This window comes from Gekko japonicus, unplaced genomic scaffold (genome assembly GCF_001447785.1).
Source record: "Gekko japonicus isolate JY-2015 unplaced genomic scaffold, Gekko_japonicus_V1.1 scaffold257, whole genome shotgun sequence".
Classification (NCBI taxonomy): Eukaryota; Metazoa; Chordata; class Lepidosauria; order Squamata; family Gekkonidae; genus Gekko; species Gekko japonicus.
Window position 1 is genome coordinate 1,356,673 of NW_015171509.1, and position 12,811 is coordinate 1,369,483.

A 12,811-nucleotide genomic window follows, 5' to 3' on the forward strand; every position below is an offset into this window, starting at 1 on the left:
TGCTTCTTGTCATTCATTTCTTTTGCTTGCAGCTGTTCATGCTAATAATATTCACTCATTATTCTGTATTCTAATATTCTCTCTGGGCTTTTGCTAGGCAGAGTGCATATCTTTAGCATCTGCTATTCCGTGGCTCTTTGGGATCCAATTTAGGACACAAGTTCCATTCAACTAAAAATGTGTACTACACAGGAAAGCCTTTCAGACTATAGATGGATTATTCAGATAGTATTCAGACGTTAAAGCCTCAATCCTTATTGCCTTGTTCTTTGTCATAACAATAAGCTTTCCAGACTTCACTGCACAATCACCGATTGTTTATAGGAATGAATTGCAAATCATCTTTTATATCTCTTCCTGATCCCACCTACAACTTGAAGTATCTGTGTCATTTTCTTTATTTTATTTATTATTTATTTATAGATTTATAAAACATAATATTCCTATTCATTTAAAAACATACTATACAGTTTAAAAACCAATCCCAATACATGTAAAGTGCTCAGTGATCTTCAATTCCAAAACCCCAAAAGATGACGGACCAAGTCCGAGAAGTTCCCAGTAGACATTCGGTGGCTTCAACGTTCAGATGTTAAGGAGTTCAGATGTTCCTTCCTAGGGCCTCTTCCACCCCCCCCCCCATGATGACAATATAGCGGGGGGGCGGCCCCTACTCGAAAGCCTGGTGGAAGAGCTCTGTCTTGCAGGTCCTGCGGAACTGCATCAAATCCCGCAGGGCCCAGATCTCCTCCGGGAGCTCATTCTACCAGGTAGGGGCCACCACCGAAAAGGCCCTGGCCCTCGTAGCGACCAGTTTTGCATCTCTGGGGCCCGGAATAGTTAGCAAATTTTGGGCCCCAGACCGTAGTGCTCTTGGGGGAACATACGGGGAAAGGCGGTCCCTCAGGGACTGTATGATGTTCTTTTTTATTATTTAATACTATATTTTAAATCTCACATTTCCTTCAAGGAACTCAGTGCAGTACTTTAATCATGACAGCACATTGACTCCTAATGTTCATGAAGGCTTAAGCATGGCTAACAGTTCAGTCCCATACAGACTTACCCCAGTTCTCATTCTATTCATTTCAGTGGAGTAACTCTGCACAGGATTGCACTGTACATTTCATGGGATTAGGGCCATAGTGTACTGTGTTCTACAGCAAAACTTGCAACTGGATGACTCAATAATTCTGGGGGAAATTTATTTTCTCTGCGGATGTAGTTTATACAATTAAAGGCAAGACTACAGCCTTTGACAGATGTTATGTGTTAGGCCCTATCTTCCTGATACGAGCAATAATATTTTTGTCTGAAAGGAGCAACCAGTGTATTTTCAGCCTTGGTACACATATATCAGAACCCTGGAAAAATCTGGATGGTGTTCTGGTTGGAATATTTGCATGTTGCCCATTTCAGACAAAAATGGCCACTGCGTGTATCAGAAGGATATGCATATACTGTGTTCTTCCCCCCTTCCAATAAAAAAGAGGTTTAAAGGCACCCTGCGAGACAGAAATATAATTGGTAACAACATGGTGCAATCCAATTGAGAGCTACTCCAGTCTAAGAGTTTGTTTTATTGCTTCTTGCTTTTATGGCCCTGGGGCCAGCAGCATCCTGAAGCCAGAGCCTCCCAGAATCCCAGCAATCCCATGCTCTGAAAAAGTTCCCCCTTTTTGTATTTTGTTACATCTAGTGTGGTGATTTATCAGCAATCAAGCATTCTGTGGAACTCAGAAGTTTGCACACTTTTATATGTCATTAAAAAGGTCAAGGTTCCCTTGCTCGAAAGCCAGTCGAGTCCGACTCTAGGGTTGCGGTGCTCATCTCCGTTTCAAAGCCGAAGAGCCAGCGCTGTCCGAAGACGTTTTCCGTGGTCATGTGGCCGGCATGACTAAACCCCAAGGCGCATGGAACGCTGTTACCTTCCCACCGAAGCGGTCCCTATTTATCTACTTTCAATTTCTTGCTTTCGAACTGCTAGGTTGGCAGGAGCTGGAACTAGAGACGGGAGCTCACTCCGTCATGCGGCAACTCAGGTCTCGAACTGCTGAACTACTGACCTTCGACAGCATCTTAACCACTTGAGCCACCGCAGCTCCTTTTATAGGTCATATTAGGTCAGTCTTAATAAAAGGATTGTGGATATGAACTGCGTTGTTAGCTTTCTTTATCTGGAGATCTCTGGCCCAAGAGACATCCGCTGTCTTCAACCAGAGTGGCTTCGACCTGGTTTAACTCTCTGCCAAACAACAACCATGCCCTGCGGGACTTAGTCCACTTCTGCAGGCCTAGCAAGGCAGAGAGTTCCACCAGGCTTATGGTTGAGGACAGCAAGTTATTAACCAGTTTTAACCAATGGTCTTAATCAGTCCGGCCTCCTTTTCCGTCCACTCCCTAATTTTGGGTTAAGAATAATTGGTTTTTAGGCGCCTTTTTGAACGATTATAATTGTATTATTCTTAGTTGTATTTAAATGTTATACACCGCCCTGAGCCCGTATTGGGGGAGGGCGATCTAAAATCGAATTTATAAATAAGTAAAATTACTTTTGGACCAACATATCTATAGGCAGATCCAACTCTTTCTTCTCCGCCGTGCCTTAAATTAGTCCCGGCAGTAACCCCTTCGCCGCGCAAGCGCAGACACACTCATTCTATAAAGCCGTACGTCACAAACCTTTCGTGCCGCTCCGCCGCTCCCACAAGCCTCTGCTTGTAGCCCCGCCTTACTTTTGCTGTGCGTCACGTCCGTTTCCGTGTGCCGGAGAGAGGCCGAGGCGGGCAGGATGATTCCCCCGGTGGAGGTCTCTCCGTTGATCAAGGTGACCGGGGGTGGGGGGGATATCTCCTACCTGGTCTCTTCGGGGCTTCGTGCTTTCCCCCCTCCCCTACTTTGGGTTGCGCTTGAGAAGCCCCACCGGGCCCGGGGCCCTTTACCGGAAGGTGACCGTGGAGGAGGTCAAGGAGAAGCGGGGGGCTGGCTGCCTCCTTGGCTGCTTTTCGGGGCTCGAAGCGGCTCACGATGCAGGGTTGCTGCTTCCTGGCTCCTCCCCGGTCTCTCGCGAATGCCTCGTTTGGCTTTCACTGGGGCAAGCAGCTGTTTCTATCCAAATGGCTCGAGGGTAGGGGTTAATGGTCAGTCACCTGTGCTTTTTGCCTGGATAAATGTTTCCCAAGCCTTGGGAAACTGGCAAAGAGTTCACAGGAATGTGTGTTTTCCAATGCTGACCTTATTGTTAATCTTCTGTGCAGGGGGCTGTTGCCAAAGCACATTTACCGGTGTGCTGCAATGTGATTTTATTTATGCTGTTTATAATATGAGATCGAAGGCAGATTGCACGGTGTAAATTAGTGCATTCAGTAAGATTCAGGTGGAGGTAGCCGTGTTGCTCTGAAGCAGCAGGACCAAGTTTGAGTGACACGAAGTTTTATTCACAGTATAAGCTTTCGTGTGCATGCACACTTCTTCAGATACAGTGGAATAGAATTTCCTCAACCATTACTTATAACCCCCATCCCATATAAGTAATGGTTATATTACTGTTCTGGGGGATTGTGGATTGTGGTTTTCCTCCAGATTAGTGTTCTTTCTTTTGCCCTGCTGGTTCCAGCTGTGGGTCGGAATCTTCCTGCTAGCCTATTTATTTATGTATGTATTTCATTTGTGCCCTGGTTTTCACCCCAGTGGGGACCCAGAGCAGCTCACATCATTCTCCTCTCCATTTTATCCTCACAACAATCCTGGGAGGTAGGTTAGACTGAGAGAGTATGACTGGCCCACAGTCACCCAATGGGTTTCCGTGGCAGAGTGGGGATTTGAACCTGGGTCTCCCGGATACTAGTCTGACACTACCCACTAACAGCACACTGGCTCTCTAAAACAAAAAGGCATGCTGGATGCATCTGGTGAAGTGGGCTTGTGAAAGTGCATTCTGTCGTAACTGTGCTGCAAAGCTCAGTTTTTTTATATATATATTTTTAATTTTTTTAAAATTTATTTTTGAATTTATACCTCTCCCTCCCTGAAGGCTCAGGGCGGCTCACAAGGGGCAAAAATGCCCAAGTTAAAAACATTAAAACAGTACAGAATAATATAAAATACAACAATACAATTTACTAAAATTTGCTTTTCGGTGCTCTAAAATGATTTAACTATAAAAGTACTTCTGGGAGCTCATTCCACCAGGTAGGAGCCGCCACCGAAAATGCCCCAGCCCTGGTAACCACAAACTTGATGTTTCTGGGGCCTGGAATGTCCAGGAGATTTTGGTTCCCCGACTGTAATTTTTATCGTTAGAACTGGATAAATTGGAACATAAACCAGTAAATCTTTAAATAAAAAGGGTTTGTTTTCCATCTGTATACTGGTTTAAATGTTTCCCAAGCCTTGGGAAACTGGCAAAGAGTTCACAGGAATGTGTGTTTTCCAATGCTGACCTTATTGTTAATCTTCTGTGCAGGGGGCTGTTGCTAAAGCACATTTATGTGTCAGTTTCTCTTAAGAAAAATCAGCAGAGCTGATAGTTTGTAAAAAAAAAATGTATCTGGGCTAGATTATGAGCTTGTTAAACTTGGTAATTTAAACAGTTGACATTTTGCATCCTGCAGTAGATGCACGATAGTGTGTGTCCAGTCACAGTGTAGGTGATACTTAGAAGGTACTCTGGTACAAGTTTTTTTTTTCTAGCCAGCAAATGCAGGTAAATGTTGAAATGTGGGTTTAAAAGATCAGATGCCAGAAACTGATGGAATCTGATTATACTAATATCATTAGAGTTGATTTTCTGTGGACTGGAAACAGACTAGCCAGTTTTGTGTGTTTAATGCTAATCTACCTGCCCCGGTTTAGTTGAATTCAGTTGCTATGTTGGTGAAAAATAATACGAGCAGTGATGCCCCTTTTCTTCCGCTTATGACACCAAGCAAGTGGGGTATTAATTTCACTCCCTTGTGACGCAGGGGTATGAGAGGCCCACACAGTGTTCTTATCCTGCAGCCACAGCTATAGGATCTGGGTGTGGACCCTCTTGAACAGCAGGTCTTCACTCAATAGCCACTGCCTGGGCATTATGTCTTTGAGATAACTTCTTGTCCCTAAGTGGGTTTCTTAGTAGGGTTTCGGTGTTGTGAGGCGCTGATTCTAAACTCATAAATGGAATTATATTTCTGTTTGCAATTCAGTTGTGAATCTGGCCCACACTTCAAAGTTTGGTTTTTCCATCTAAGAAACTTGAACTTGCAGCTTGTTAGATTACGAGGCCCCTCCTCTAAATTCTGTACCTCTTAAAGCCTGGAAAACAAAATACTTTGTGTGCTTGGTGACGTAGCAGTTTCATATGCCTATACTTTGTTTTCTAGTTCACCAGGTACTCGGCATTACTAATCGGAATGATCTATGGAAAGAAAAGATATGGTAAGTGGCTAAGGACAAGTCTAATGCAAAGGACTTCTTCGAAGGGAGCTTTAGTTCATCTTCAGATGCTTTTGCTTTGCCTTGACTGTCTTTGAATTGTACAGCTACTATGTGAAAAACAACTATAATGTATTGGAGTTCCTCAGTCTCTGAGCGTGCAAATGCAGCCAGGTTTTCCCTCTCTCACCTTGCAGCAGATATTCATGTGCAGCTTTGTCTTGTGAATAATCTGATGTGACAGACCTAGATCACTTGTTTGGGGGGGGGGGGAATCAGTGCATTTGGTGACAGACCAATCAGCTCTTCTGGCACAAGTCATTGTCAAAAATTCTTGGCTGCTGGATGTCAGCTTGTCTTTTGATATAAAACATACATAAGTATAAACATTTGTATAAGAGTCATAAGTGATTGCTGGTAGTATTCTTGATGGTGTGTGTATCTCTAATGAGTGGGCACGAGGAGAGTAAAATGCAGTATGTAAATAAATTTGGGCAGTATTTGTTTTAGATGTGTCTTTTATTTAGTTACGCTCTTTGTGGGCTACTAGAATCTCAGCCACCTAGTGATTTGATCATCTAATGGGGCTCCAGCTAACTGTCCCGTGTTCTAAATGTAGAACAGAAGTTCTTATTGTTAACTATAAACCTGTCTAAACAGCTGATCCTCCTCAGAGACTTCCTCTGATCTATCTCTGTACATACCTTAAGATGTTGCATGATCTTACTGAGCTGGAAGCAAATTACTCTATTGTTGGCTAGTGTATGATGAAGCTTCTTGAAGACTGGCAGGACTATCCTATGTAGAATTCCAGTCTGAGCCCCTGATTTCCATGAGCTTAGGCTGGAATAACTCTGCATAGGATTGTGCGTTAGTAAGGAAGCCTTCTGTTGACCAAACATTTGTGTATACAGTAAAATGAATTGCTTTCATGACAGACTACTTGAAGCCTATTGCTGCGGAGGAACGGAGAATAGAAGAGGAAGAGAAGAAGAAACGTGAAGAAATGGAACGCATTGCAAAAGCACTGGCAGAAGGTATTTTTCTTATACCTACTCATCCTTTTTTTGAAAACGCCATGCATATTTGCTTAAAGCACACTACCCCTCTACACACACTACAGTGAACGTTTGTTCACTCTTTGTGGACATTTGTACATCCCCAACAACTGGCAATCAGTGTCTGGATTAATGTTGGGTTTAAATTGTGGATTCAGCAGCATACATGTTGAGTGTTATGCAAGAATTACCTGAGAAAGCTGAATCATGTCTGTACTGCTCTGTAACTTCTGTAGTACTGTGTTATCCCAACTTTTTTGTGTCAGTCTTGGTTTAGCTTTGTTAGCTGTGAGATAATCGCTTCCCCGACTCAGTTAAAGCCCAGTTCTTGATAGTGGGCACTATCTAGCCCGCATATGGCATGCTAATCTGATGAAATCCATTTTTTAAAAAGCCAAATTCTCAAAATATTTGCATTCTAAGGATACAGCTTTGGGAAGATTCCTGTTATGTAGGCTAGTGAAAGATCCCAGCTGGCTAACTAGAGTCAGTAAAGGGTGTCGTGGTTTAGTGATTAGGAGCACAGACTCTAATCTGGGAGAACTGGGTTTGATTGCCCACTTCTCCACATGCAGCTGCTGGTGTGACTTTGGGCCAGTTACAAGTTCTCTCAGAGCTGTTCTCTTATGAGCAGTCCTCAAAAGAGCCCCCTCAGCCCCACCTACCTCACAGGGTGTCTGTTGTGGGGAGGGGAAGGGAAAGGAGATTGTAAACCGCTCTGAGACTCCTTCAGGTAATGAAGGGCAGGGTATAAATCCAATCTTCTCTTCTAAAAGGTAGCTATCAAAAATTACAAGGAGTTACTTGAAATGGCTAGTTCACTTGCATTGCTGTCAGAGGAATGGCAGGAAAGAAGGATGTTACACAGTAGCTTTACTAAGCTATCTTGAGCCCCAGTGAGAAAGGTGGATTATAATGAAGGTAATAATGAAGTCTACTTACATGCTGTCTGCATACACATGTTATGAAGCTTATATCGTGACTCTCCACAAGCCTGAAAAACCTGGTTTGTGATCGTCACGTGTTCCACTGTACACAAGGGTCCCATGAATTCACAGATGGCAGTGACTCCTCTATAGGAACCTTGCAAGGGGATTATAGCACTCATCTCTTTGTATGCAATTTCAGACCAGAGGGATTCATTTACATCTATGTGATAGTTGTCTAAAAATACCAAGAATTTTGTACAGGACAAAGTTTGGAGTTGCATGTGCCATTATACATGTTTAGGGAGGTCATCAGGGTTACTTAGCAAGCAATCCTAAGCAGGTCTATTTAGAAGTAAGGCTCATGCTATTAAGAGGGGCTTACTTCCAGGGAAGTGTCTTATGTTTTTAGATCAAGATGGGTAGCCGTGTTAGTCTGTCTGTAGCTGTAGAAAAGAGCAAGTGTCCAGTAGCACCTAAAAGACTAACAAATATATATTTTAAAAAAGAGAGGAAAAAAAAGACTAACAAAGTATGTGGCAGGGGTGTGCTGTTTTGTGAGTCACTTCTGAAGAAGTGAGCGGTGACTCATGAAAGCCCATACCCTGCCACATATTTTGTCAGTCTTTAAGGTGCTCCTGGACTCTTGTTCTTATGTTTTTAGCTGTAAGTTCAGTTGAGCTAGTGTAGGTAAGCTGAGCCTCCTTATAGATATGTACACTGCCCAGTGAGTCCTGAGATGCTCAGGGGAAAGGTGGGCATATAAATATTTAAATGTATTAAAAGCATTTTAAATGTTAGTACAGTTTAAGAAAAGGCAGTCACTAACCTTAAATTTCCAGAGTCTTTGAGTTCAGGGTGAGGTGATAATGTTAATATGGTTGTAATTTCCAAACAGTGTGCCGTCATGGAACCGCTAATATACTTTCAGGAAGAAATTTTGATCCCCTGGGAGAGACAGGCCCCCATTCCCAAAGGAGGCGGCCAGCTCTATTGCTGCGTGACTCTCTGCTCTAGCTCTCCCTCCTTGGCAGTCAGTCTGTACGGGGGCAGGTAATTTTGCAGGGCTCTTTTTGTAGCAGGAATTCCTTTGCATATTAGGTGACACTCCCCTAATGTAGCCAACCCTCCAAGAGCGTACAGTAGCCCCTGTAAGAAGAGCTCTGTAAGCTCTTGGAGGATTGGCTACATTAGGGGGGTGTCGCCTAATATGCAAAGGAGTTCCTGCTACAACAAGAGCCCTTTCTGCTGCATCTTCATTGGAAGTGACTGAGCACTCCAGTCACTCCTGATGCAACCGAATGGCTTGCTGTCCAGTGGCTGACATCTCTGCATGAGTCACTGCTGACTCGTTGCAAAGAGGAGGGTTCCCCCAGATCTGCGACTCAAGGAGAGACACAGGAGGTGGGCTTTCTCTGAGGGTGGGCAGTTCTGGTGCCCCAAAAGCGCTTTCAGGTCTAAGAATGAAGTGTGATTTTAGTTTTTATTTGTGGTGTGTGCGTATGTGTACCATCATGGGCATGTGAGATATGATCACTTTGAATTCAACAGCTGTGTCCTTGATGCAGCTGCGGTTGTAAAAATCAATTAACTATGGCGGTGGCTGTAAGCAATACATTTGGTGCAGGTTCGTCGAAGCCATGTACTTGGAGCATATTTGAATCACTCACTGGTGAACTCAGATGTCTTTTTCTTTCCTTTTCAGCTAGCGAAGATACAATACTGAAATAAAACCAACTGTTGTCGGCTTCACCTTTATTGTCTAGAACTTCTGGAGTACATAATTTTGACTTGGCTATGAACTCTGTTTGCATAAATAAACATTTTGTGAACTAGGCTTTTCAGGTTTCTTCATTTGTAAAGTACAAATTTAAAAACTATGCCACATAAGACTGGCTCCTAAATGTTCATCTAGTTGCAGGAATATAGATGTCACTCAGTTAAATGTCATTCAGTAATGCCATATGGCAATATTAATGAAAACTGAAGTGGGATCCAGTGAGGATGTTTAGCTTCCTTGTATTGTTACTGGAAACTGATCCTTCTGTCACAGAATGGCTGTAACATATACTGAATAGGGTATGTTGCATTATAATAGGTGGCCTGAGAGACTGGCATTTAGAGAACTGAAGGAATTGCCTTGTATTCATTCATAAATGTTTAAATGCCCTAGCACTTAGGGCAGGAACACTGGGTTAATGATACTGGCAGCAGCCAATAGCATAACCATTCATAATTAAGTGTAACTGTAAAATTTATTAACTTCTGTAGCACAAGGGAAACAACCTTTTCTTCAACCTTACAATAAAACTATACCATGCAGGCATTATTCTCTGGTTCTTCTTTGAGTCTTTGAAGTGAGAAGCTATGTTGTAGAATCTGGTACCTTGAGGTGGTGGGTGATACACAGAAAATTTAAGGATCAATGCCCATGCCTATAAACATGAAGAGCGCTGTTGCAGAATATCAGGAATGCTAAAGCTTTCAAAATCATACCAGGGTTCCTTGAATTTCATTCTTTTCCCATTTCCAGTGGTAGAGCAACATATGCAGTACAATATCTTTTTGATTCTCCAGTTTATTCACCTTATCATAGGTACCTGTATTGAACACAGCCCAGCTAAGAAATTGTGTCCGACCTCAGAGACAAAACAGACCGTCTGTTGAGTATCTGCCCTGCAGTCCCATCTTCTGAGATTGCAATTATTGGTTAACTAGAACACTTGTGTGTGGGTGCGACATATATAATTGGTCTCCATGCAGTTTGCTTCCTGTATCCCTTCCACTCCCCATCTGCCATGTCTCTTCTTTGCCTGTGAGCATTTAGATAAAGCTTTAGCCAAAAAGGATCTTTAGAGTCTCATGGAGGATGGAGTGAATGACATGAAAATAGGTCTAGTGATGAGGAGCAATGAAAGGCAGGCAGTGAAGAGGAATTAAACTGAAGCAACTCATCCAGGGCTGTACAGCTGAATTGTAAGTTGCCCTCTTCCTGCCAGTATGGCAGGATGGCCTCAGATTGGGTAAAAGCCATCTGCCTGGGAACTGTTGACATTCTGTTGTCAAAGGCTGGTCCTGCATTAGGCAGGGGGTTGGACTAGGTGGTCCGTATGGCCCCTTCCAACTCCATGATTCTATAACGTGTAAGGCAGCCAGATTCTTGGAGAAAGTAGGATCTGCTAGTGGGAGTTTTCATATTTATTTGCTCCTTATGATCAAACAGGGAGTATTCTGCAAAATGGAAATGATACCAGGACTTCCATTTAAAAAGGTCCGAGACCTCTGCCAGCTGTCCCTCACATGGTGCATGGTCAGAGTTGGTGCAGTGTTCCCTCCAATCTGAGTGAATGTGAGCTAGCTCACAGTATTTTAGCCTCCGGCTCACACACTTTTGTCTTGGCTCAGGAAGGAGGGCTCCAGAGCAAACTAATTTATGCAGTAGCCAAATCGCCCGCTCTTAACTTTAATGCCACAAAGTATAATTTTTGCTCACAAGACTCCACAGCTTAGAGGAAGCATTGGTTGGTGGCCTTCTCTACAGTGTTCCAGGGGTGATCCACTTGCCCCTTTGACGCATTCCTACTCAACGGGAGGGAGGAAAGTAAGGAGCTGCTTCACCTCCTTGACTTACCTGCCTAGGATCCAGATTCTGCTGCACGGCGTCCTCAAAAGAAGTGCATGGAGTTCAGAAGGTCCCTTTGCTCCAAGCACTTCACCTTATGCAGTTGGTCCTGGGCAAGGTGGTGCTTTTCAAACTGATATCCCTGCCAGGGAAGGCAAGCTACAATTCGGGTTTTATTTTTCTAGATGTACTTCATTGTTATGCCTTTCTTCCTCTGGGACACTCAGAAAGACAGGCGTTGGGTGACCCATTTCATCCTCTCAGCGTCCTTGAGATTCCATGCATTTATGGTTGCATGGATGCACACAGAGACACGGGGCAGTTCAGCTTGAAAGTGCACACTTTGTCCAATTGGCAACCTGTTAAATGGTGGGTTCCATGGATGAGCAGACCCCAAGTCTAGTGATCAGCTCTACTTGGTGATTTCAGCAAGAACAAGATTAAACCTCAATCTTTAAGGTGCCATGGGGTTATTTCTGGAGCATCAGACTCACAGAGCTCTTTGTAAAGCAGGTCAGGCTCAGAAGGGCTTGTCCAAGACCCCCGGGGCTCAGTGGAGATTTCACCCCAGGTCTCTCAAATCCAAACTCTACTCTCCGTAGCAAAGCTCCCTCCTAAGGCATCAAGCAGGAGAGAAGGGGGGAAGGAGTTCCCTTTGAACAGTCTAATTTGTGTCCGTGCTGAAGTCTGCCAACTATTGGTGGAAGGGAATCGAGGAAGGCCGGAGAAGATCTCTTGTCAGTGGAGGAAATGGTACCCTATCTTTGCAGAAGAACCTCCAAAGCCCAGGAGGTCAGACCCACCCACCAACACCACATACACACAGAAAAAGCCACTACTACCGCAGGACTGAGATGGTGGCCCATGTCTCCATCCACTGTGAATCCTTACCACCAGAAAGCAGCATGGAGCTGCTACGTCATGGTCCCCCAAGGAAGGGACCTGACCAGCATGCATTCCCAGGGTGCTGGTACCTGCTTGTCATAAGCAGAGCTGGTGAGACCCTCATCACTGGTCAAGCACCGATTGGCTGTCTCCTCCCAATTGGCTTCCAGCTGATCCCAGAAGTCCTCATCCGACTGAAGCAAAGCAAAAGGAGGGTCAGGCGGGGCCCTTCTCAAGTCACACTCTCAGAAATCTATTCCTTTTCCACTTGGGGATCCACTGTAATCAGTCACTGGAGGATATCTTTGGGGTGGCTGCAGTAGGAGTCTTGGCAGGGTGGGGGAAGAGACTACTTTGATGGCTGCATTTTATTCCCTTTTGCCAATTCCACAACAGGGCTATTTCCCCCATGACTCCTCTATCAGCTCTTCCCCGATTCCTTCATCAGGGAGCCTGATCCTGCCTTGCAGCAAATTACCTCCACAGATGTCTTGGCTTGTTCAGCACCCAGACCCAGTGTGTCCCCAGAGCACATGAATCTGGCTCCCAACCCTTGGTGGGGAGCTGTTAGTGCCAACGCCAAGGGTCAGGAGTTTAGGAGTGATACTGGATGCCTCGCTAACTAAGGAAGCCCAGGTCACCAGTGTTTCCAAATCAGCCTTTTACCATCTTCAACTGGTTCGGCATCTAGTTCTCTCTCTCCCCTCCTGGGACTAGGTTACAGTGACCATGCAATGGTTATTCCAGGTTAGACTACTACAACTAGCCCTACGCGGGGCTGCCCTTGAACCTGATCCAGAAACTCCAGCTGGTGCAAACTGGTAGCACACCTTCTGACTGCGATGCCTGTGCAGGTGCGCATACAGCCAGTTCTGCGCCAATTGCACTGGCTTCCAGCTGAGTAC

General features: G+C 44.5%; 1 protein-coding gene across 1 annotated transcript in view; it reads right to left on the bottom strand.

The window, feature by feature from the left end:
- MYL5 (myosin light chain 5) overlaps nt 1-12,593 on the bottom strand; it is a 25,243-nt gene extending 12,650 nt beyond the window's left edge. Inside the window, exons 1-3 of the mRNA XM_015419323.1 lie at nt 12,573-12,593; nt 11,996-12,100; nt 2,683-2,853 (exon numbers count right to left, since the gene is read on the bottom strand). Coding sequence (XP_015274809.1) covers nt 2,683-2,853; nt 11,996-12,100; nt 12,573-12,593 — 297 coding nt within the window. The remainder of the gene's footprint in view (nt 1-2,682; nt 2,854-11,995; nt 12,101-12,572) is intronic.
- Nucleotides 12,594-12,811: the final 218 nt, after the last annotated feature.